This window comes from Cucurbita maxima, unplaced genomic scaffold (assembly GCF_002738345.1).
Source record: "Cucurbita maxima cultivar Rimu unplaced genomic scaffold, Cmax_1.0 Cma_Scf00004, whole genome shotgun sequence".
Lineage (NCBI taxonomy): Eukaryota > Viridiplantae > Streptophyta > Magnoliopsida > Cucurbitales > Cucurbitaceae > Cucurbita > Cucurbita maxima.
The window spans coordinates 5,211,482-5,235,424 of NW_019272020.1; the positions used below are offsets into that span (position 1 = coordinate 5,211,482).

The 23,943-nt window shown below is 36.7% G+C and overlaps 4 protein-coding genes across 16 annotated transcripts; 2 read left to right on the forward strand and 2 right to left on the reverse strand.

Moving 5' to 3' along the window:
- The first annotated feature begins 7,887 nt into the window (after positions 1–7,887).
- On the forward strand, positions 7,888–9,738 carry LOC111478222 (BTB/POZ domain-containing protein At3g09030). Its single transcript, XM_023122390.1, has one exon. The coding sequence runs from the start codon at positions 8,111–8,113 to the stop codon at positions 9,539–9,541; it is 1,431 nt and encodes a 476-aa protein (XP_022978158.1). The 5' UTR covers positions 7,888–8,110; the 3' UTR covers positions 9,542–9,738.
- A 465-nt stretch (positions 9,739–10,203) lies between these two features.
- On the forward strand, positions 10,204–12,993 carry LOC111478326 (high mobility group B protein 1-like). The gene is made up of 8 exons (XM_023122530.1): positions 10,204–10,362; positions 11,236–11,319; positions 11,562–11,690; positions 11,793–11,850; positions 11,941–11,985; positions 12,196–12,276; positions 12,367–12,441; positions 12,679–12,993. The coding sequence occupies exons 2-8, from the start codon at positions 11,252–11,254 to the stop codon at positions 12,739–12,741; spliced, it is 519 nt and encodes a 172-aa protein (XP_022978298.1). The 5' UTR covers positions 10,204–10,362; positions 11,236–11,251; the 3' UTR covers positions 12,742–12,993.
- Positions 12,994–13,033: 40 nt separating this feature from the next.
- Positions 13,034–18,295, reverse strand: LOC111478340 (protein root UVB sensitive 5-like). Of its 13 annotated transcripts, none has more exons than XM_023122550.1 (7): positions 17,994–18,295; positions 17,606–17,669; positions 15,980–16,004; positions 15,700–15,758; positions 15,258–15,355; positions 15,094–15,165; positions 13,034–13,735 (listed from the first exon to the last, which is right to left on the reverse strand). In XM_023122550.1, exons 2-6 carry the CDS (start codon positions 17,623–17,625, stop codon positions 15,095–15,097), a joined length of 273 nt encoding a protein of 90 aa, XP_022978318.1. In that variant the 5' UTR covers positions 17,626–17,669; positions 17,994–18,295; the 3' UTR covers positions 13,034–13,735; position 15,094. The 13 variants fall into 13 exon arrangements, 4 of the variants coding, with proteins under 4 accessions (XP_022978318.1, XP_022978317.1, XP_022978319.1 ...); XM_023122549.1 differs by lacking the exon at positions 13,034–13,735 and adding an exon at positions 13,742–14,467; XR_002717443.1 differs by lacking the exon at positions 13,034–13,735 and having other exon boundaries at positions 14,933–15,165; positions 15,258–15,335.
- Positions 18,296–18,942: 647 nt separating this feature from the next.
- On the reverse strand, positions 18,943–23,726 carry LOC111478234 (vacuolar cation/proton exchanger 3). Its single transcript, XM_023122401.1, has 10 exons — positions 23,373–23,726; positions 23,216–23,283; positions 23,102–23,130; positions 22,809–22,999; positions 21,459–21,677; positions 20,645–20,770; positions 20,410–20,526; positions 20,238–20,291; positions 19,939–20,146; positions 18,943–19,365 (listed from the first exon to the last, which is right to left on the reverse strand). Exons 1-10 carry the CDS (start codon positions 23,643–23,645, stop codon positions 19,304–19,306), a joined length of 1,347 nt encoding a protein of 448 aa, XP_022978169.1. The 5' UTR covers positions 23,646–23,726; the 3' UTR covers positions 18,943–19,303.
- Positions 23,727–23,943: the final 217 nt, after the last annotated feature.

Consider the following 23,943-nt stretch of genomic DNA (forward strand, 5'->3'; position numbering starts at 1 on the left):
TATATATATATATATATATATATATATATATATATATATATATATATATATATATATATATATATTAAACTGTTTTCCTTGTTCAGATTTCCTAAAAGAGTTTACTTATACCAATAAATATAGTGTCTGTAACTTATATACATATGATCTTTCTCTTAATTGGCAATACGAGACTCTATGTAACAGCCCAAGCCCACTGTTAATAGACATTGTTTGTTGTAGCCCGTTACGTATCACTATCAGCTTCAAGATTTTAAAACATATATGTTAGGGAGAGGTATTCACACCCTATAAAGAATGCTTTGTTCCCCTCTCCAACTAATGTGAGATCTAACAATCCACCCCTCTTGGTGGCCAGCGTCCTCGCTGATACACCGCCCGGTGTATGACTCTGATACCATTTGTAATAACTCAAACCTACCGCTAGCATCTATTGTCCACTTTGGCCATTATATATCATCATCAGTCTCACAATTTCAACATGCGTCTACTAGGGAGAGGTTTCCACACCCCTTATAAGGAATACTTCATTCCCCTCCATAATCAACGTGGGATCTCACAATCCACTCTCTTGGAAGCGAGCATCCTTGCTAACACACCATCTTATGTCTAACTTAGATACCATTTGTAACAACTCAAGCTCACCACTGACAGATATTGTTCACTTTGACCATTACATATCACCATCAGTCTCACAATTTCAACACGCGTCTACTAGAGAGAGGTTTCCACACCCCTTATAAGGAATACTTCATTCCCCTCCATAATCGACGTGGGATCTCACAATCCACTCTCTTGGAAGCGAGCATCCTTGCTAACACACCATCTTATGTCTAACTTAGATACCATTTGTAACAACTCAAGCTCACCACTGACAGATATTGTTCACTTTGACCATTACATATCACCATCAGTCTCACAATTTCAACACGCGTCTACTAGAGAGAGGTTTCCACACCCCTTATAAGGAATACTTCATTCCCCTCCATAATCGACGTGGGATCTCACAATCCACTCTCTTGGAAGCGAGCATCCTTGCTAACACACCATCTTATGTCTAACTTAGATACCATTTGTAACAACTCAAGCTCACCACTGGCAGATATTGTTCACTTTGGCCATTACATATCACCATCAGTCTCACAATTTCAACACGCGTCTACTAGAGAGAGGTTTCCACACCCCTTATAAGGAATACTTCATTCCCCTCCATAATCGACGTGGGATCTCACAATCCACTCTCTTGGAAGCGAGCATCCTTGCTAACACACCATCTTATGTCTAACTTAGATACCATTTGTAACAACTCAAGCTCACCACTGGCAGATATTGTTCACTTTGGCCATTACATATCACCATCAGTCTCACAATTTCAACACGCGTCTACTAGAAAGAAGTTTTCACACCCCTTATAAAGAATGATTCGTTTCTCTCTCCAATCGATGCGGGATTCGAAGAAGAAGGGTGAACGTTTTGACAAACAAAACCCTAAAAACAAAGGGACCCTACACAAAGAAGCATTGCATTAAATTCATCCAATTTCCTTAAAGAAAAGTTTGGAGGTGTTCCATGTCATGAATCCACTTTCTTCTTGCCAAATTGCAAACTCCAATGTGATCTGTCGCTCACTTGTCTGGTAAGAGGAGAATATGAGTGAAAAATCCTTGTCCACCACAACCAACGCCCAACCAATGCCAATCAACAAAGAGAGCAATTCAAATTCTATATCAACTGCTTTCTTTTCTGTTGATGGGAAAATACACTAACACTTCATCAATCTTTTCACATCAAATTGGCAATCATAGTTTCAAAATTTTGTATGGGTTTCTTATAATCTTACTTTGTGTGGCTCTGAGTTCTTTGTAGGGTTTTGGAATCTTGGCTAGCTTCCCATTTGCAATACCCTCTTTCCCTACTTGCCTCCCTACCTTCTTTCACTCTTAATACCGTTTTAATACCGAATAATGCTTGATTTCTAGTGTATTGGCCCGTTACATGTTGTTGTCAGCCTCACGAGGTTTGTAACCACTCCTTTAGGGACTGATACCATTTGTAACCACTCGAGCCCACCACTAGTAGATAATGTTCGTTTTCGTTTGTTACGTATTGTCGTCAACTTCACGGTTTTAAAACGTGTCTATTAGGGAGAGATTTTCATACCTTTATAAGAAGTGTTTCGTTCCATTCTCCAACCAATGTGGGATCTCACAATTCTCCTCCCTTAAGATTGATATCATTTGTAACAGCCTAAACCCATCGCTAACCGATATTGTCCGTTTTTACTCATTACGTATTGTTGTCAGCCTAACAGTTTTAAAATGCATCTAGTAGGGAGAGACACCCTTATAAGAAGTGTTTTGTTCCATTTTCCAACTAATGTGGGATCTCCAATCCTCCTCCCTCAGGGGCTGATATCATTTGTAACAACTGCCCAACCCCACCACTAGCAAATATTGTACGTTTGTCATTAGTCTCACGGTTTTAAAATGCGTCTACTAAGAAGAAGTTTTCACATTCTTATAGGAAGTGCTTAGTTTCACCCTCCAACCGACGAGCGATCTCATAACATGCTAGTTATTATAGATGTCTATGGGACAGAGACGAGAAAAACTCTATGCCTCCTTTTTCATTTCATATCTCCACGAGATTTCTCATTTATTTTCATGGAAATCGGGTCAGAAATTCCTCGCAGGAAATTTTTTCCATTCGACAATTATTTTTTAAATGTAAAACATTATGATAAATCCAATAATAATTCAAAAGGAAGGAATAATATAATGCTCAAACATAATTTCTAAATATTTAAAGTTAAATATCATAAAGTAGTCTTTAATACGTAATATACGGGTGACGTGTATCTCCTCCATATTTGCCATTTAAATGTAGATTTGGCGCTCCGCTTAGGACGGATTCCTATATAACACCAGTCTCGTGGTTTAAATGGATATTTCTACTAGTTATTATGTAAATTCGAACTTTAAATTTAACGGTGCGTAGTTTTCGAAACTTATAAACTAAGTATGTGAAGAACGAGGGTGGGGAGGAGGCTAGAACCTATAGCCACATTTGTTGGTTTGTGGAATATGAACCCTATAGCCCCATTTAGATGCTTGTGGTCAAATGAAATTGAGACCATTACAAAGAATGATTAAATGAGTAGAGATTGGGAGGACCCAATTCCATAACAACTAGCCTAGATATGTAAGACAATGACACACTATTTTGGAGCTAAATGCTAATATCTTTGCAAATTATCTCAAATATATTATACGACAATATATTAGAAGACAAATTAATGAAAGTCATTAATCGAGAATAATATGAGAATGATCAAGTAACCAGAGAATTACACCATTCATCCTCTTTGAGACTCAACGTCCTCGTGGGCACATCTTTCGATGTCCGATTCTGATATCATTTGTAACAGCATAAGTCTACCGCTGGCAGATACTGTTTGTTTTAGTCTATTACATATCGTCGTTATCTTCACCGTTTTAAAACGCGTCGATTATGAAGAGGTTTTTATAATCTTATAACGAATATTTTGTTTCGCTACCCAACTGACGTAAGATCTCATATATATATATATATATATATATATATATATATATATATATATATATATATATATATATATATATATATATTTTTTTATTCTAATTTTTACAATTTTATGACGTTGTTTTGAATATGTATACTAATAAATTAATACAACTGTAATACCAAACTAAATAAAAGTTAGAAAAGGTTATTAGAAATGGACTAAAATAAAAAAATTTGAAAACTCAAGGATTGAACATAAAATTTTGAAAGTTTATAAACCAAAATAGAAATATGAAAAGTCTATGGACTAAAATGAAATTTTAAAGTTGGGATAGACGAGCATTATGTGGATACCTCATGGGACCACTATGTTCGTAAGCAAAATTACGAAAACACCCTCCCCAAACCATTGAAATTACCACTATAAGGTATACAATGTAATTCTTAGTGGAAGAGAGGGGTATTTTGGGGACATAGATTATCCTTCTTGTCAAAGCATTTAATGGCGATTCAATGAGTTGAAGAGGTTTTGGCTAGAGTTTGGAGGAATTCGGAGACAAACATTCTAATTGAGGGGCCCTCGTGCTTCTCACGTGCTTATAGTCTTGTTGGACCAAAAAGACAGCTGCCCAACAAAGCCAACTCAACCCCTCCCTTATCCCTCATTCTCCTGCCACGTAAGCAACCTACATTTCTCCACGTGGCATTCATAGCCATTTTAAGATGGTCCACTCTATCCCATGCTTGTAATTTTCTATTTTATTTATTAAATTTAATGTAAATGAAACTTATATTAACTTTATCCTACTCTTAGTAACTCTTATTCTAATTAAAAAAAAATTAGTGAAATTTACTTTTACATTTAATATAAAAAATAAATAGAGCTCTGTTTTTTTTTTTTGTATTTATTTTATATTTTTTAAAAACAAATATCATTTTTCACATTTTATGAGAGAAAAAAATGAAAAAAAAAAAAAAAAAGAAGGGAAAAAGAAAAAGAAATCCCACATGAACAACATACAAAAACATTTATTTATTTCAATATTAAAATCAATCTTTCAAATTTATGGATAGATGGATTTTTTACCTGACCAGTTGTAGCAAATATCATAATTATCGGTTTTATAGTTGAACATACAGACATTTTCCTCACTCATATGCCACGAACATAGAATACTTTCACAATTATCTCTATCNAAGCACTTTAGAAAATGGATAATTATTTAAAGGCATAGGCCTATGAACAGAGCTCTGTTTGTTTCTTATGGCAATGACTAATCATTTCTCCTTTTTTCTTCTTCTCCTTGCAGACAAGGTGTTCGACGAAATGCCCAAATGAGATCTCTATATCAAATCCTTTCCCTTTCATCTCCACCTTTTGGCGACAACTAACAACATAGCCTGGTATGAAATTTACTTTTAAGATTTCAAACCTAAATTTCTTTTTCACTAAGATATTAACACAAACTTTAAATTTCACTCTTGTTCGTTTTGATCTGTTACGTATTGCTGTCAATCTCACGATTTTAAAACACTTTTATTATGGAGAGGTTCTAACCCTACTCCGACCAGTGTCTCGCACCGTCCGGTGACTAGCTTTAATATCATTTATAACATCTCAAACTCACTGCTAGTAGATATTGTCCATCTTAACCCATTACATATCGTCGTCAGCCTCACGATTTTAAAACACTTTTATTATGAATAGATTCTAGCCCTACTCCGATTAGTGTCTTGCACTGTCCGATGACTGACTCTTATACAATTTATAACAGTCCAAACCCACAACTAGTAGATATTGTCTGTCTTGACCCATTACATATTGTCGTCAGCCTCACGATTTGAAAACACTTCTATTATGGAGAGATTCTAGCCTTACTCCGACCAATGCCTCGCACTGTCCGGTGACTGACTCTGATACCATTTATAACCGCACAAACCCACCGCTAGTAGATATTGTCTGTCTTGACCCATTACATATTGTCGTCAGTCTCACGATGTGAAAACACTTCTATTATGGAGAGATTCTAGCCTTACTCCGACCAATGTCTCGCACTGTCCGGTGACTGACTCTGATACCATTTATAACCGCCTAAACCCACCGCTAGTAGATATTGTCTGTCTTGACCCATTACATATCGTCGTCAGCCTCATGATTTTAAAACACTTCTATTATGGAGAGGTTCTAGCCTTACTCCGACCAATGCCTCGCACTGTTCGATGACTGACTCTGATATCATTTATAACCGCCCAAACCCACCGCTAGTAGATATTGTCTGTCTTGACCTATTACATATCGTCGTTAGCCTCAGGATTTTAAAACACTTCTTTATGGAGAGGTTTTAGCCCTACTTTGACTAGTGTCTTGCACCGTCCGGTGACTGACTCTGATACCATTTATAACAGCCCAAACCCACCGCTAATAGATATTGTTCATCTTGACCCATTACATATCGTCGTCAGCCTTGCTATGAAAAAGTTTTCACACTCTTATCTCTAATCGACGTGGAATCTCATAAAATATACATTTGTATTAAAGAGTTTTTGTCGGGATAAGAACTAAACGAGACCAAATTTGTTTTGGTTTGTTTAAGCTCAAAATACAAAAGGTGAACAAAGGTGGGTAGGCTTGAATGAGTTGAAAACCCACTAGATTTTGCCTGCTTATGAGTGGGTAATGGGTAAAATGCACGAAGGGATTGGAGGGTTTGTGGCAGACATGGAGGGAACTCGTAGTGATCGAGTGTGTTTGTTATGCATGGAAAGAGAGATTCTTTATGTAATGGAACATTGCCCACCATAATCAAACCTTATAATAACAAAACACCTTTCTTTCAGAGTGTTTGGAATTCTATACAATTTCTAGTTCTTCCAAGTAATCATTGTTTTTCTGTTCTAAGTGCTCGGGACCGAGTTTTAGCTTCTCAGTAATCGAAGGTGTAGGCCATACTTAACCTTCGACTGAAATGTTTTAGGTCATGTTTGATAACTATTTATGTTACGTTTGATGATCATTTGGTTTCTAGTATTTAAAAATTATGATTTGTTTATGCAATTATTTACGTGATTTTCATTTTTTTTTTTAATGAACATTTTAATTTTTAGTTGGATTTCAAATAAATAATGTTAAGAAAATAAAATTGGATAAGTTTGACGAAGCTTGACATATACAAGTACGATGGAAATGGTTGTCCCAATATTCAATTGGTTCCTGTTTTTTTCAAACGACTTGGATTCGAACCAATTAAGTAATGGGTGGGGATGGGACGGGGAAGCCATCCTCGTCCTTATCCACACCACCTATTTCATTTTCCATTTGTGCGAAATTCTCCATTTATTTTTGTGGATTTGACGGCAGTAACTATAATGTTCTATGACAAAATCTCTACAAATTTAAATTTTATTATTACATCGTAGTCTTTTAACCCCACTAAAAACAAAATCTATAAGATAGTCTTTAGTTTAAATATTATAAAGTTTCAAAATTAACTATTTTTTTTAATATAGTAAAAAAGCACGTGTACGTGTATTGAAAATATATTTGTACTTAGCGGGGGCGGGGGCTGGGACTGGGACGGGGATGATGAATATAATCCCTTCCCTGATTCCATTTATCTAACGAAAAAAAAGTTTCTCAGTCCCTCCTTCATTCTCCATCTAAATGGGGAATCCTCTCCCCATTCGGGATGGGTCTCCGTGAGTAAAATGAACATCTCTACTAGTTACCTTTTAGTAAATCGTAAAATATGTAATAAACATGGACTAATGATATACACTCAAAATAAGTATAAAATACGAGAGAAAACAAAGAAAAGACGGAAAGCAAGACACGAGCCAAATATTTCGCTAGTTTTAAAAAATAAATAGTTATCTATTTAATTTATGAAATTGAATACGAAAACTTTCATGCAAAAAGAAAAAAAAAAAAAATCAATTTACGCTCGTAGAACTTTGAGGGTCGATATTCACATAAAACCTTCGAATAACTATAAACTTAAAGTTATACAAGTTTCGTACCATCTCGAACATATGAAATTCTAGTTCTCGACTTATTTCTTTTAGAAGTGTAGTTCACTCGAGAGATGGGAACGAGTTTTGAGAACGAGTTTCTTCAAAGTGAAAAGTCTTAGAAGATTTCTTTTATCTCGGAAGAACCTTAGTCTTTAAAAGAACTCTATTTATAGAGTATTCAAGGAGTATTATGGATTTTGGGCTTGGATAGCCTTGGGCCCAACTGATTGAACTTGGGCCTGGCTGCCCTTCTGGGAGCCTATTTTTTAATTCAATTAATCCATATGAAAAAAAGCACGTGGAATAATCGAATAAAGCAGGCTACAAAAGACTTGGGCTCGGCCCATTAGGCGTAGAATCATAACTCGCTGTGAAATTATCGAAATATTTACCACACAAGACGAGTTTTACCTTCCATGTCTGGAAATTAATCGCAACAGGGGATAAAAATACAGGATCGCGATGAAGGGTAATTCCGTCATAAATATTGTTAACCCACCAACAGAATTGCCACCGCCCGGCGATAATTGAAGCCAGAAGTAAGCGGCTTTCATTAATGGAGGACGAAAATATACAGCTAGCAAATAGAACCCTAAACCAAGAACGTATCAAGCTCAACGTCGGCGGTAAGCTCTTCGAGACCACCGTCTCTACCATACGTTCTGGCGGCCCGGAGTCTCTCTTGTATGCTCTATCCAACCGGCCGAGAGACGATCGGAATCCGATTTTCATAGATCGCGATCCGGAGATCTTCTCGGTCCTCCTTTCTCTTCTCCGAACAAACCGCTTGCCCTCATCGGCTCGCAGATTTTCCAAACAGGAACTCTTCGATGAAGCTATCTTCTACGGCATCGAGGCGAATCTCAAATCAGCGATTTCTCCTCCGTCGTTTGACGGCATCGATGCGTCAATCGTCGCGAATATTCGCCCTACTTCCGACGGTGTTGTATCGGCTTTTACGGCGGGCGATGGGGACGGCTCCATCTGGCTTGCTCACGGAGGTCAGATCTCTTGTTACGATCGGAATTTAATCCACGACAGAACGATTCGAACTCACTTGGAGGAAATCACGTCAATCCGCCGCGTTTGGCCGGAGATTGCAGCGTTAGGTTCAGACGCCACTTCCGGTCTTCATTATTACAATTTCTCCAGCGGCCGACACATCGGTTCGTCTAACTGGTCAGATCCAAACGATCCCCGTATCTACAAAGCCAGAGTCACCGCAATCGCCGATTCGCCGACTTCTATTTTCGCCGCCTTCGAATGCGCTCACAGAGAGAATTCCGTACTCGTCATCGACCAATCGACTCTCCAAATCACATCTGAACTCGGCCGGCAACTCGGATCCTCCGCCAAGAGCACCGTCGCCGGAAAACTTGCGTGGATACCGGAAACCAGCGTACTCTTCGGAAGCTCGGTAACGTGTGGTGCGTTTGGGTACTCGGGCTACGTTAGGCTCTGGGACTCTAGGTCAGGCGACGTGGTTTGGGAGACGAACGAGCCAGGCTCGGGCCGAAGCAGTAGGTTCGGAGACTCGTTCGCTGACGTGGATGTCGACGTGGAATCGATGAAACTGTTCAAAATCTGCTCGAAATCGGGGGATTTGGGAGTGGCAGATATTCGTAAATTAGGGGACGACCCGTGGGTATATTTGAAAGACAAGAATCCGGGAATGGGAAACACGGGCAGAAGGGGGAGTGGAAATATCAAAATTCACTGCTTCAGAAAACAGGTTTTGGTGGGGAGAGAAGGAGAGCTGGAGGTTTGGTCGAGAGTGGAAGAAAGAGAAAACGGAGTGGAAGAATCAAAAGATATCGGCGAGGATTTTTACCGTCGGAACTACGTGGACAAGGCAGAGGATTCCGAGCGAGGGATTATAAAGGAAATTGAAGGCGGCGGCGACCGGCTGTTTGTTTCTCGGGAAAATGTTGAAGGCATTGAGGTTTGGGAAACCTCCAAATCATCCGGCGCCGTTTCGATTTTGTGACCCAAAAACCGGTTCGCCCTTGGCAACCGTTCTCATCATTATTGGGCCTCAATTGGGCCCTTATTCGATCATTTTTATGGGCCTAGCACTTCGTTTTTCTTTTCTTTAGGGAAAATTCAAATTTCAATTTAAATTTTAAATTGGACTACACAAAATATGAGGTTTTTTAGTGATACTTCAATATATATTTATTTATTTACGCGTTAACAATTTTAAAATAAAATATTAACGAAAATTTATAATTTTAAATTTGAATCGTGATGGATATTTATATATTTTTGAAAGAGAAACAAAACCCGTACTTGATCTTACACGTGTGAAACCATGGAAGGTCACTAGACCGAGGATCCCAATCCCACACGTGTGAGAAGGTCGAACGTGCCAGATATTTATTTATATAATGTAATCTCTCTTTGTCGCTATCTGTATGGGATCGCTTTGGCGGCAATGATCATTTCCACAAAACCCAAAAGATAATTCCTTTGTGATCATATTCATATATTCTTCCTTCCTATTTATTTATTTGTTTTTAAAAAATTAGAATATCGGTCACTGGCTATAGCCAGTAAAAGGTCGCTCTTCGGGGGCTCGTGTGGCGGCAATAGTTGCATGTGTTACCGGTAGTTCCGGTTGCTCTAATCAATTTCCTTCTCTCCCCGGTTCGAATTCAACCCTGGTTCTTTTGAACTCTTTTGTTTCTTCTATCACTCTCTCTCTCTCTCTCTCTCTCTCTCTCTCTCTCTCTCTTCGAAATATCTCTGGTGTTGATTCTCTATTCCCTTTCCGATTCCTTTTGGATTGGACGGCTTGGTTCATCGAAGGTAATCGATTCTCAGCTTTCTAGATCTCTTCTCTTCTTTGTTTTTTGTTCGTCGTTCTACTTTTCATCTACTTCTGTTTGTTTTGCCTGCAAAATTATCGTCGGTTGAAGCTAATTTGTTGAGTTTAAGGTTGCGTTCGTTTTCTTTTCCTCTATTTCTGTGGAGAATGATCGTTGTTGAGCTATATATGTTGTGTTTTTGTGTACTTATCATCTTAATAATTGGTACTGGAGTTGTTTAACAACTTCAACGGGAGAGTGAACTGAAGAAGTAGCAGCAAGGGTTCTAGAATCAAGTTGTGTTAATTCAATTACATTTTAGGTTTATTGTTCAGTCTAAAGCTCAGTCCCCGATTAAACAAGTGATTTTTCATAGTTGTAATACGTAAGAATCTGCGGAGTCTTCTTTTCCTTTTTGTATGTACCTTTTACTGTTAATTGTCTGTAGCTGGTTGATCGTAGTTAGTCAAATTTAGAGATGATTTTTTCAATTGAAATTCAGGGATTCTAGTCTTGTTAAGGTCAAATATGTTTCAAGAACATGTATTATTACACTATTGACTTCCACTTGATTTGTTTGCTTCTGGATATTCCTCAATTAATGCATATCATATCGTGTTATTGTTCCTTCTACTTCAACTGTTTCTCGAGGTTGCTTTCACTGCGTTTTTGTACTTTTGGCTTGTATTTTTATGTTAGCAATCTTGTTTTATTGATTCTTGTCAGGACTATTTGAGGTACTGCGCTTTCTTAGTTTGCCTCAAATTGTTCTTGTCCTGATTCTCGTGCATGTAGACTGTTTTTTAAACTATTGCACTTCTTAGAACTCGCCATATCATTATTCTGCTACTAAATAAGTAGTTATTTTGAACAGGCATTTGCCTTGCATAATGAAGGGGCCCAAGGGTAAGGGAACTTCAAGGGTCTCCAAAGAAGCTTTGAAGCCAGTGGATGACAGGTAGTTTTTTGGCCATTGTCCCACTACATTTCTCTTTTATTATTCTGATAAAACCTTGCAATTGTTGGGTTAGGATTGTCTGCGATCCATGGCTGGCATCTTTTTTTTTTTTTTTGGAGTATTGAATTTCCAGCATGTTTTTTAGTTCTATTGAAATCTAATATCCACATACTTGGCGGTGTGTATACAGCATTTACAGGAATTTTGTAGTGACGGATCATAAATATCTCTATTCTTTTCAGAAAGGTTGGGAAGCGAAAGGCTGCCATCAAGGCTGACAAGGGTATCAAACGACCGACAAAGAAAGAATTGAAAGCCTTGAAAGATCCCAACAAACCTAAGAGGCCTCCGAGTGCTTTTTTTGTTTTCCTGTTCGTATTGCCTTTTGCCATTTTGTCTTCGAGCTAAAATCTATTTGTTTGATTTCCTTCTTGAAGCAAATTTTCTAATCTTTTTGAAATTTTATATAACAGTGAGGAGTTCAGACAGGAGTACAAGAGGGAAAATCCTAATGTGAAGGCAGTATCTGCAGTATGTGATCTTTAAAATTGTTATAAAGATTCACACAAACTTGAGATGCAAATATACAGTAAATTGTTAACGTTTTCTCCACACCTGCAGGTCGGAAAAGCTGGAGGACAGAGGTGGCAATCATTGACTCATGATGTAAGTAATGTTGTGTATTACATAACAATTCAAGCGGGCTTAAAATGGTTGCCCTCATTTCATTTTTCCTGCATGTATATATGATTTTGATGAAGGAAACTCTGTTTTTAGAGGTGTGACATTTGTATTTTTCTGCCTCTGCAATGATATTTTCTTACCATGGGTGTTGCACAATATTTCATTTCTAATAATAACTGGCTGGGTTGAAAGGAAAAAGCACCATATGAAGCTAAGGCGGCTAAGAGGAAGGCTGAATATGAGAAGCTTATGAGGGCATACGACAGCAAGAAGGTAGGCGCGCTCTGTACTTTGTGTATTGATCAAACTTATAAGACAACTTCACTGCGACAAACGCTTATACATGCTTTTATCCGGGAATAGGCTAGTGAAGCTGATGACGAAGAATTAGAGAGGTCAAAATCTGAAGTGAACGGCGAGGATGATGCCAGTGAGGAGGTATTTTTGATACATAATACGCAAGTGCTTCAATGCTTGTACATGTCTATTTCAGTTAATAATATGCAAATTCAGATCATATCTGCTGTTTCATGTGCACATATTTCATTTTATAAGCCTGCTGATTGTTTGAAGTTGAAAGTAACAAAGTTATGTTCTACCTACTTAGCTTGTTGCATACTATGAATAGTTTTTCGCTTCTCTATCAACACGTGTTCAATACTCAACTCTTTGCAGGAACATCACGAAGACGATGAGGAGGAGGAGGAGGAGGACGAAGATGATGAAGAGGATGATTAAATTAGAAGCAACTTTCTAACATTTGCAATAGCCAACCCAGCTGCTAGAGGGAGGGAGTAGCTCATGTATGTTCATATCTTCAGTACTTGCGTGTTTTCTGTTCTTTTGTATTTATGTGCAAATGATAAAGTGTTGTATGGCACTTCCGCAATATTACTGTTTAAATGGTCTGCTCCACTCGCATCGCCGTTGTCATAATTTGATAAAATCTCTGGCTATTCTGGCCTTCTGATAACCGAATATATAAAATTATCAAATCCGTCTTATAGAATTACGTTTTTTTTTTTTTTTGTTTTAGAACTTTTAGAGAGAGAGCCTCTGAACCATCCGTGATAGGTAATGGTCTGTCTATCTAAAGTCGAAGATTATGACAACAATAGTAAAATAAATGTATGGGTTGGAGAATTCCCTTTTTCACATCCTTGACAACATCGTATTAGGCATTTCTACATAAAAAGTTTACCGCGCTAACTCTAATGGACATGAAAGAGAAGTAGCTATTGAGTCGTTCATTCATTAATATGCTTGCAACTTTGCAGTTCTCTAATAAGAATATATTTTTGACATTAATGTATAGAAATATGAAACTTGAAATTTCAATTTTGAGGCTCTCTGATAAATATCTAATTTTAAAACGTTACTTGATATTTCAAAAAACTTATAAATTTGTATTAAAAGAATTTCTTACTGATGGTTTTAAGGAAACTTGGACATAGTTATGAATTTCAAGTTTTGAACTATGGTAATTAACTTTTAACATTCTCCGAGCTATAGAATCTATATTTGTAATTTAGCTTAAAAAACCTCGTTAAGCTACGAGCGAAAACAAAGATACTGCAGTGAACTGATGTGGGAAGGGAGTGGTAGTAGAAGAATACCGTGGAAGAAAATCTTTATCCATCCATTAACTCCAATGATACATCAAAGATAATTGATGGCCTTGTAAATCTTTCCCACACTTGTATGTTTTCTTCTCTGTTGCAATCAACCGTTCCTGAAAGAAAGATACCAACATGTCGATCATGCTTGAGGTGTGCAATAAATGACTGGCCGGTGGAAGGAAAAAATGAGACAACAAAAAGGAGAACCTAAAAGAATCTGACAAGTAAATGAGCAATTAACCATGGCAAGATTCAGCCACTTGTAGCGGTTGAATAAAAAATAGCTGGGATTTCACACAAAAATACAAAATTTGTGTCGGAATTCGTTGATAGCTCCGTACGAATTTACAATGGAAAAACTTATGTTCATTGTAAGATCACTAAAGGAAGGGCTGGTCATAAATTTGGAGAGTTTGCTTCGACACGGAAGGTATTAGCCCCTTACTCACCTCTTCAACATCTAGAAAAAGGCCCTATTAGTTAAGCGCTTTCGTAAAAGCACCATTGGGCGGGAGTTCCTCTTTTTCTCTTTCCTCCAAACAAGGAAAAAATAAAAAAAAAGAAAGAGAGAATCACTTGATTCCCCGCAACAAGGCAGATAGAGGACTTTTTTCCTTCCTTAAGTCCAGGATACGAAAACAATTCCTCCCCACTAAAAAGAGCGATTGAGAGTGGGTTTCAGGTTCGATAGTGTCGAGAAGGTTGGCTCCTTACTCACCTCTTCAACATCTAGAAAAATATGCATCATATATGCATCATTCTTTCTTCGCATATTATCATACACTGCTATATTCTCCCCTTATGCGAGCCCTTGCTATGATACGAGCCAGAAGCTTCAGATTTATCTATTAGAACAAATAAAATAATGACTTAATACAGAGATACACTTTAAAGTTAAAAGCATGTTTTCATTCCCATATACTTTCCAAACCAGAAGCAAAGCCTTGTAACCAAAAACAAAACAATGAAAACGAACACTGGAAACAAGGGAGAAATTGCACGAAGGATCTAGTGGTTCAATTGTGTTCTATGCATTGAAGTGAAAACATTACATATATTTATAGGAAAATAAGAAACTAGCCACTAACATAGGCCACCTTAATCATCCCCACTAATCCATAGGCCACCTCCCTACTAATTAAGAGGCACTGACCTAAATAAGTGCCAGTAACAATAATTAAAGAAAAAATATAGATACCGGTGTGTGAGATCTCGACGGCCTCTTTGTGCCTTTTGTATATCGATATGATAAAAATATGGATACCCGTGTTATTTAGTTAGCACAAATATTTGGTTCGTGCACAACATGATACACAAATAAGGAAGTTTCAACCTTCGATTAGCAAGATTTGATTTCAGTTTAAGAAACTAATGATGAATGCATAATTGTCAACAACATAGCTGAGTATTTTTATGCTTTTCAACATAATTTAATTAAAAAAACAGGTACACGGCTATCTGTGTAAAATACCTTAGTAAGATTGCCAAGGGAAGCCAATGGTAGAAAATAGATAGGATGCATGGAGTAGCAAGATCAAAGGTGCTGCATAATAGGCAATTACAATTAAAGTTTTTACAGTTTTAATAGTAAAATCAACATTTCTGTTGTTAAATTGAGAGATTGGAAAATGGCACCTTCCTGCACTGCCAAGAAGTCTGCGTACACGCGCCATTGTTCTGGAACATCATCAAAAAGATTACTAAACCGTCCACCTGGAAAGGATGGTAACTCACTGAAAAATTCAATATAGTCTTCCATATTATTTTCTCTTTATGATTCCAGACCAATGAATAAGCGTCCAACCGCTCCAATGCCATCCTTGGTGACCCATCTGCTAATTCAATAAACAAAACCTACATTAGAGTCCATTACAAGACTATATTACAATAGTTTGAATTATTTTAAACAATAAACCAATGACTGCATAGGGTACAATACACGACAAAAGAATGTGCAAAGTATCCATTATTAGGCCTTTTGGTGCGTACATATGAAAGTATTACATAGATAAGCTCAAAGATTACTCAGTCACAGAGAATGCCACGAAAATGTTGTGGGAAAAAAACACTAAGAAACCTGATGGCAGCATTAGAAGCGGCTGCAGTAGTTCCAGAGAAGGAGCATATACCAACTGCCTGCAAATAGTCAATAAAAGAGTGGTTTAAATAATGTTAATGACCTTTTCTTTTCCATTTTGCTAAGAGAACCGCGTTATAATAGAATGAAACTGTACTTTCAGAAACAGCTATCAATTATGTAGAATTTGAGTTTTGAATCATCTAATTATAGGAACTGGATGTGACCAACGCGTGACACATCCATCCAACAATATTAGTGGGGAGGCAGTATCATGTACCGCAAGTAGTTGTCTGAAACTGATTCTGCAATGAAAATTATATAAAAGTAAGATGGCAGGTATAACTAGATCCTGCCTGAAAAAAGAAATTGAGATATTACTTTATCGATCATTTTTTCTGATAATCCACCATACTTTCATTGAGAAAAAAAGAAGATAAATACAAAGACATCCAAAATAACCAAGCCAACAAAAAGAGGCATTCCCATTAAGGAACCCCAATCGAGCAAAATGTGAGCGGATAAATAACAAAAGGAATTTGACACCGACGCCCAAAAGAAAACAAAGAATCTAGCCAGGGACCAAACATCCCTACCGTCTTGCTCACCCTTCTAAAGATCCTATTGTTTCTCTCTCCTGGAAAGGCCGATCATCTGGCTGTATAGCTACAAACAACTTGAGCAAACATTAATGGATGTTTTTGTCACAGGTTGGTCATATCCAAAATGCTCATTGGCTATATGATATGAACTCTTGGCTGTAATCCATATGACAAACAAAAGTACATGCTCATAAAAAGTTTACGGTTTCTTTTCTATCTTCTAGTCGGTGTACACCCATACAACGTTTCCAATTTATGATTCATTACAATTGAAAAGCTTCTTTATAATCTCCTTGAGGTTGCTTGGATTCAAAAAGGGATAATCCAATTGTCCTTTTCATATTTTCTACTCTTTTTCACATGACAGAACAATTTCTAACTGATGGGAATCAAAAGAGGGAAGAGGAAAACCTAGAAGTACTGGAAAAATCCTGATCGTTGGGAGTACAAGATTATTGTAGAAAAATTAAATAAGTAAAACGGGATACATCTAGTTGTATGAATCAACTAGAACCCAAATATTCCCAAATATTCTAGCTTGGAAAACATCACGTAACAAAAAAGTTCAATGAAGAAATGTTAACGGTAAAAGTGAGAAAGAAAAAAAGTCCACGCACATTAGGTATCATGTTAAGAATCACGACTATCCACAATGGTATGATATTGTCCACTTTGAGCATAAGCTCTCGTGGCTTTGCTTTTGACTTCCCCAAAATGCCTCATACCAATGAAGATGTATTCCTTACCTACAAACCCATGATCATTCCCTAAATTATCCAGTGTGGACTCCCTTTCAACAATCCTCAACACCCTTGGGCAAGATAAAATCTTGAATGATATCTGGAAGCCAGGATAATTTAGTTTCCAACAAATGAGATACTTTGAGACCATTGGATGTCGGAGATGTTTGTTCATCAAAAACAGATTGCAAACGTAGTTATCATCTAGAAAATACCTGTTCATGGAATCAAATTTCCCAAAATGAAACTCTTATTGTAGCTATAGGAAGCAGAAAACGGTATACCAGTTCTAAAAGTCTACATACTGTGCTGAATACTGATCGTTAATTATCTCAACCATCAGCTTTTTCCTAAAAGAAATGTGAACCTCTATCTATCCTCAGGAAGTTTAAGGCAAATTTTTAATTCACATAAAATGGATCTAGCATATAGATTGCTTCAGTGGAGTGATATTAGCAAAACCATAGCAATACGAACAAGAATACATTATATCTACTATAAGAATTTGGAAAGATGAACTCGAGAAATGGTTAGGTAAAAAATGAATTCTAAGGCAAACATCACCGACTTCTTCTCAGCGCCATTTCCGTACTTCTCGAAAAAAATTACTCACCGCTGGCCGTGTACTCTGTAACAAGAAACACAAGGAAAAAGTAATACAATCAGATGGAATAACACCGAAAGCATTATCACTAGCAGAGAAACAATCACCGCTTCCTCTAAATCGATATTTTCTTTCGCCTCTTGAGATATTAAGACATTTCGTCTCGGACATTTTCCGCTCAGTATGGAAAGAAATTGATCAAGACTTCAAAAAACTTGAAACATTTCAAGAAGCAACGACACATCACATACAGAACTACGCTCAACTTCTCTTCATCCATTAATATCCACCAGTTTTCAAGATAACAGAACAGAAGAATGTAGGGGAACAAAAATAAAGATCTCGTACCTGCACGATCAACACTGTTCTTTACATTATCTTCTCCATCGGAAAATCGGTTTAGCTACATAAAATCTGATGATGATTTCGCAGTTTTCTACTGTGAATCAAGCTCAAAGACTCAAACGCACACACAAGTAGCCAATGAGAGTTGCGCAGCGCCGGACATGCGGAGACAGCCCTTTCTGAAGCTAAGCGACGTGGTAGAGGTTCTTATTCAAGTCTGCCAAATACAAACGGATGAACGCACAGTCGCTGTGTGATCCTGTTGGCGGTTGCCTGTTTTGTTAATTGCCGCGCAGCAATCCAGGAAGACGACCTTACTCCCCTAATTATTTTTATGTTCATGCCTTTAATTATTTTAATTTTTTTTTTAAAGAATCAAAATTAATTTTAAATGATTAAAAGTAAATTTTTGAGTAATTTTGAACATAAAAATGGATATTTAAGGTCGTTTAAAAATGAGGCAAATTTTGAAATATTTCACTGAATTTTGAATTACACTACGAATTTATATAACATCCGAGTAAATAAATGGTACATGAATAAACAAAACTACAAAGCAATCTAAGGGTAAGATGGCTACCAAAAACTTACTTAAAAAAATTGAAATTTACTATCTTATTATCAACCAGATGCATCTTCCGTGTTTTAATCATAAAATTTCAAAGTTAAAACGTCTTCACAAAGGGGATCGCAGGGACCAGGCTCGGGCGCGTGTACTCCAAAAAGAAAATGGCCTCGCTACAGGAAGGGAACAAAAGGAGAGGAAAAAAAGATTCAAGACTGAAGTGGAATCAGACTCAGTTTCAATTCATCATAGGGGAAGGCTGCTTCATGCTAGGCGTCCAGACTTACTACGCCCGAGCCGCATTTCAATTCAAATTCTCGATTTTCGAATTGAGAGAGAGTTTTAAAATTTTAATAATAAAATTGAAACTATAATTAAAAATGAGAGGAAAATAGAAAGGATATGATTCTCATTACCAACATATTCTTATGATACATGAAAAAACAAACACAACAACGAAAAATGCATATAAAACACAAATAAAAAGCCTAAAAGTATTTATTGCAGATTGCATGCGCTTAATTATTAGCCCACAAACTGCCTTTATCAAACTCCCCATAGTTTGAAATTTTCTAAGCTTTCCAGCAGGCAGGCGGCAAGCGTTCGATCCAGGCCAATTCTGATATCAAAGAATTTTAATAACAAATCCATTTGATTTTGCTGTTTGGTCCTTCTTCATGACCAGATTTCAAAAGAAACCCCTCTCTCATTTTGCAATTTGACCCACTTAAAAGCATCATATTAGCCTTTAAGCTCTGAAGATTGATTGGCTTGAAGCTTGGAGTCCCAAGTTGGGGGCATTGTTGTCATCTGCAAGGGCGAAAAACAAAAAAACGTTAAAAACTCGGCACGCATGTAACAGCCCAAACCCACTCGTAACAGATATTATCCTATTTGGGGTTTCCATTTCGGGTTTTCGTTAAAGTTTTTAAACCAAACTCATCGCTAGCCGATATTATCATATTTGGAGTTTCCTTTCCAAGTTTTTAAACCAAACTCACAATTAGCAGATATTATCTTATTTAAGGTTTTCCTTTCACGGTTCTCCTCAAAGTTTTTAAACCAAACTCACCGCTAGCAATATTATGCTCTTTGAGGTTTCTCTTAAAGTTTTTAAAACGTATTTGGTAGGAAGAGATTTTGACACCCTTATAAAGAATGTTTCTTTCTACTCCTCAACTGATATAAGATCTCACAATCCATTTTTCTTTGGAGCCCAGAGTTCTTACTAGCACTCTTTCCTCTCTCCAAATTAGGTACAAGCTACACGAATTCACACGATTCAAACTCTTCTTAACCCTAAAACTACACGAAAATAGACTTTTGAAACCTGTGAACTAAACTCACTTGACCGAACCCGAACCATGCAATTTAGTCACTCACCTTCTTGTGTCTTGGAAACAAAGAAGCAAGCAGCAATGATAATGTAGCAGAGGAGAAGAATAAGGCCTTTAATATAGTGAGAGGTTCCATCTTGTAAAGTGAAGGCTGTGGCAATAATGGCCAACCCAAGCGACCCCGTTTCCATGAGGTTAAAGTTCAGGTCCATGTCCACTCCCATTGTCCAAGCAACTATCACACACAGTGGAATCTGCAATTACATATTCTTCAGGGGTCAGTTGGTGTAATTTCAACCTTTTTCCAAGAGGGGTTTGAAGTTTTCATTAATTACACATACGTACCACAAAAAGTGCAATTTGTGTTGCAGATCCCAATGCAACTCCCAATGATATATCCTGTAAACAAAAACAAAACATTTAATTTTATATTTAATAAATCTCGATAAATTTAATTTTTTAAAAATTTATTCATCGTACATATTCTTGAATTTCAATGAAAATTTACGATACTTACCAACTTATTCTTGAAGGCGAATATGATAGCTCCAGCGTGTTCGGCTGCATTTCCGACGATTGGAAGCAAGATTATACTAAGGAAACTGACCGACAAACCCCAAGTAGTAGATGCTTCCTGATATTAACATAATAAATTTTAGGTTATATTTTAAATTTATTAAAAGAGAAAAAAAAATAATATATTTCATTTTTTTGCTGAAAAGCCCTTTAAATATACAATAATTAAAATTTACCTCAATTGTGTTGACAACGTATTCAGACAGCAAAGCAATAAGAAGTGTCATTCCAGCAAGCCATGCAAATGCACTCCAGAATCCGATCACTGCCTCTTCTCCAGAAACGTCGTCGTCTTCGGTTTCCTAATTTTCCAATAATATAATTAAATAATTTAATTCTCACACAATAAAAAAAATCATTTCAATTTAAATAAATAAATGTTTATCTTGGTTCAAAATCAACCCACCAAGCCATGATTATTATTATAATTATTGTTTAATTTTAATAAATCTTAAAATTAGTTATTTTATTTAATTTTATAAAATACGAGATGATCGAAGAAAATGTTATTTTTTAAAATTTATACTCTGGGACTATTTTTACGATTCATTAAAAATATAAAAATTAAATTTGAATATTTAAAAGCAGATAATCGACTATTCTAGTGGAGGATTCGGAACCATAATTAGTAGCATTTTTTCGATAAAGTCAACTTTCGTTGTTGCTGTCGTGGTCGTGGTGGTTCATTTAGAACCACCAAAACAGCCTTAGCCACTAGTCAGTGTGACAAATACATCACCTTCTTATAATTATAATGTACTAACTTCCCATATGTAAAAATTGTGTTATTTGTCACAATTTTTCTTATTTTTTAATTAAATATTTATATTTTTAGCCGAATTCTAAATTTCAAAAATAGCCAATCAAAATTAAATAATAATAATAATAATGAATGGATAGAAAGGGTGTTTATAAATTTAATTTTTTTTTTTTTAAACTGAATTTTATTAAATAAAAAATAGAATATTAAAGAGAGGAGAAGGAACGTACCTCAGTTTCGAATAATGTCCGGTGAGTCCAGAGTTGGAAGACCAAGTAAGCAATGTAAGCGGCGAGCATTACAATGCTGCTGGCTCTGGACAAGTGGAGGGTGGAGGCGGCGGCAGTGGAGGCGGAGGAGGCGGAGGAGGCGGCGTACCCAAACAATAACGGCAATAGGTGGCACAGTAATGACAGCATCAGCATCAGTGCGTTCACATCCGCTTGCCTCTGTTTAAATAACAAAATTACATATTTAATTATATTTCTTTACTTCAAATCTATTACCATTCACCTAATAATCCGGTTTAAATCCACTTTATTTTATGTTAAAATTGATATGATTCAACGGGTAACGGTTAACCGATATTATTATGTTTGAGCTTTCACTCGTAGATTTAAAAATGCAGTTTCCCTCGAGATTTAATATGTGGTCTCATACCAATGGTGGGACTTTTATCATCCAACAACTTCTCTCGAACAAAGTGTACCAATGATATGTGGTCTCATACCAATGATGGGACTTTCATCATCCAACACCTTCCCTCGAACAAAGTGTACCAATGGAGAGAGTATTCTCTAAATTAGACGACGTGGGACTTCCATCATCCAATATCTTCCCTTGAACAAAGTGCTTTGTTTGATATTTGAGGATTTACCAATCTATTGGCACGACAAAGTTTAGGACATGACTCTGATACCATGTTAGATGAACACGACTCTCCACAATGGTATGATATTATCCACTTTGAGCATAAGCTCTCGTGACTTTGTTTTAGACTTCCCCAAAATGCCCCAAAATGCCTCATACTAATAGATAGAGTATTAATTGATTATAAACTTATGATCATTCTCTAAATTAGCAGCCACACCCTCTACTCATTGGGTTCATTATTTGGCTATGATATTATTATAATAGTTCGAAGTACACCATTAGATATATTGTCTTATTTGGGCTTTTCATTACGATTTCTCCCAATATTTTAAAGCTAGGTTTGTTGGACAGAAATTTCCACACCATTTGTTCTCCTCTCTAACTCATATTTGTCTTATTTAGGTTTTCACTGGTAGGCTTACCCCAAAGTTTAAAAATGGGTCAGTTAGGTTCAACTTTCTCTCCTACGCTTTTTCTAATGTTTTAAAACGTATCTGTTACGGAAAGTTTACAAACCCTTTTATTTCCTTCTCCAACTAACGTGGGATCTCATAATATAAGAACGCGTTTTAAAACTTTGAGAAGAAGCTTAAAAGAAAAGCTCAAATATAACAATATATGTTAGCGGTGGGTTTAGTTGATTGGTACCGGACATCAAAATTGATTTATAAAAAAATAATATAATGAAAGAGAGAGGTGTTACTTACTCTGTCATAACTCTGCTCTTTATTAATAATGCCACCACAGAAGAGAGAGGTGCCAAGAACAAGAAGAAGGTTGGAAAGAACAGAGCCCAAAAGAGAGAACTTCACCACGTCTATCTTTCCTTGTGTGAGCGCCAGAATTGCAATTATCATCTCCGTCGCATTCCCACATGTTGCATTCAAAAGCCCCCCAACTATATACCAAAATTTTAATTTCATCATTAATTAATTAATACCATATTAAATCTATTTTTTTTTTATAAAAAAAATAATAAATAATATAAACGACCGATTACCTGTTGGGCCGGTGAAATAAGCGATTTGCCTTCAAAGACGAATGGAAACAATAAGAGGAAATTAAAGAATAATAATAAATATTTGATATTAATAAAAAGGTTAGAGAAGCTTACTCGGTCAGGAAGCTGACACGTTCAGCCAATGGCGTGAGGCCAAGCAAGCTCAAAGCAAAAATCCATGGCTAAATACATAAATTAATTAGTTAATTAATTAAATTAATCAGAACGACATGTCGTTTCACGGGAAATAGAGAGGGATAAGGGTTCTCACTCTTCCAAACCCGAAACTCTGAGCGACAATAGCGAGCGGAATGGCAGGGAAGAGAATGGAAAGTTTAGTTCCCAAAATGACCTCCTGAAGATTGATGAGGAACTTGCGGAGACAGCCGAATTGGATTTTGGAGACGAGGGTTAAATCGGACTTTTTGCGTAGGGAAGAGGAGGACAAATTGTGGGCTGTTCGGCCATGGCCATGGCGACTCTCCTTGGTTAAGCGCTTAAGGGTTCCGTTTTCCATGAGCCATGGCTCGGATTGGGAAGCCATGGGATAACTTTTTTTGAGGCTCGAAAAAGGGATGAGGAAGATAGAGTTGGCGCTGTTGGTCTCAGATGTTTTCTGAGAGATATGGCAGTAAGATGGAACGCTTTATAGACTGAACCAAGAACCTTCCGCGAAATTTCGTAACTAACTGCCTACACTTTGCCTTACCATATTTTGGGTCCGGTCCGGTTTTTTCGAAATCCATGACAAATTTGTAATATTAAAATATTTTTATACTTAGTATTATATTTATAAAATACTTGTTAAATTTTAAAAATAGCATTAAACATTTTTTTTTTTT

Bases quoted from the DNA above. Each gene is read 5' to 3' on its own strand.
- LOC111478234 (XM_023122401.1), bottom strand. From the start codon at position 23,645: ATGGCTTCCCAATCCGAGCCATGGCTCATGGAAAACGGAACCCTTAAG. The intron at 20,771-21,458 runs GTACGTTCCTTC...TTGGAAAATTAG, and splicing joins GGACATTATTCGAAACTGAG to GAAACCGAAGACGACGACGT. The intron at 20,292-20,409 runs GTAAGTATCGTA...TTTTGTTTACAG, and splicing joins TCGCCTTCAAGAATAAGTTG to GATATATCATTGGGAGTTGC.
- LOC111478222 (XM_023122390.1), top strand. From the start codon at position 8,111: ATGGAGGACGAAAATATACAGCTAGCAAATAGAACCCTAAACCAAGAA.
- LOC111478326 (XM_023122530.1), top strand. From the start codon at position 11,252: ATGAAGGGGCCCAAGGGTAAGGGAACTTCAAGGGTCTCCAAAGAAGCT. The intron at 11,320-11,561 runs GTAGTTTTTTGG...TATTCTTTTCAG, and splicing joins TTGAAGCCAGTGGATGACAG to AAAGGTTGGGAAGCGAAAGG. The intron at 11,851-11,940 runs GTATGTGATCTT...CCACACCTGCAG, and splicing joins ATGTGAAGGCAGTATCTGCA to GTCGGAAAAGCTGGAGGACA.
- LOC111478340 (XM_023122548.1), bottom strand. From the start codon at position 17,625: ATGGCGCTGAGAAGAAGTCG. The intron at 15,759-17,605 runs GTGATGTTTGCC...GACTATTTGCAG, and splicing joins ATGGCGCTGAGAAGAAGTCG to GCAGTTGGTATATGCTCCTT. The intron at 15,166-15,261 runs GAAGGTGCCATT...CCTATTATGCAG, and splicing joins CAGACTTCTTGGCAGTGCAG to CACCTTTGATCTTGCTACTC.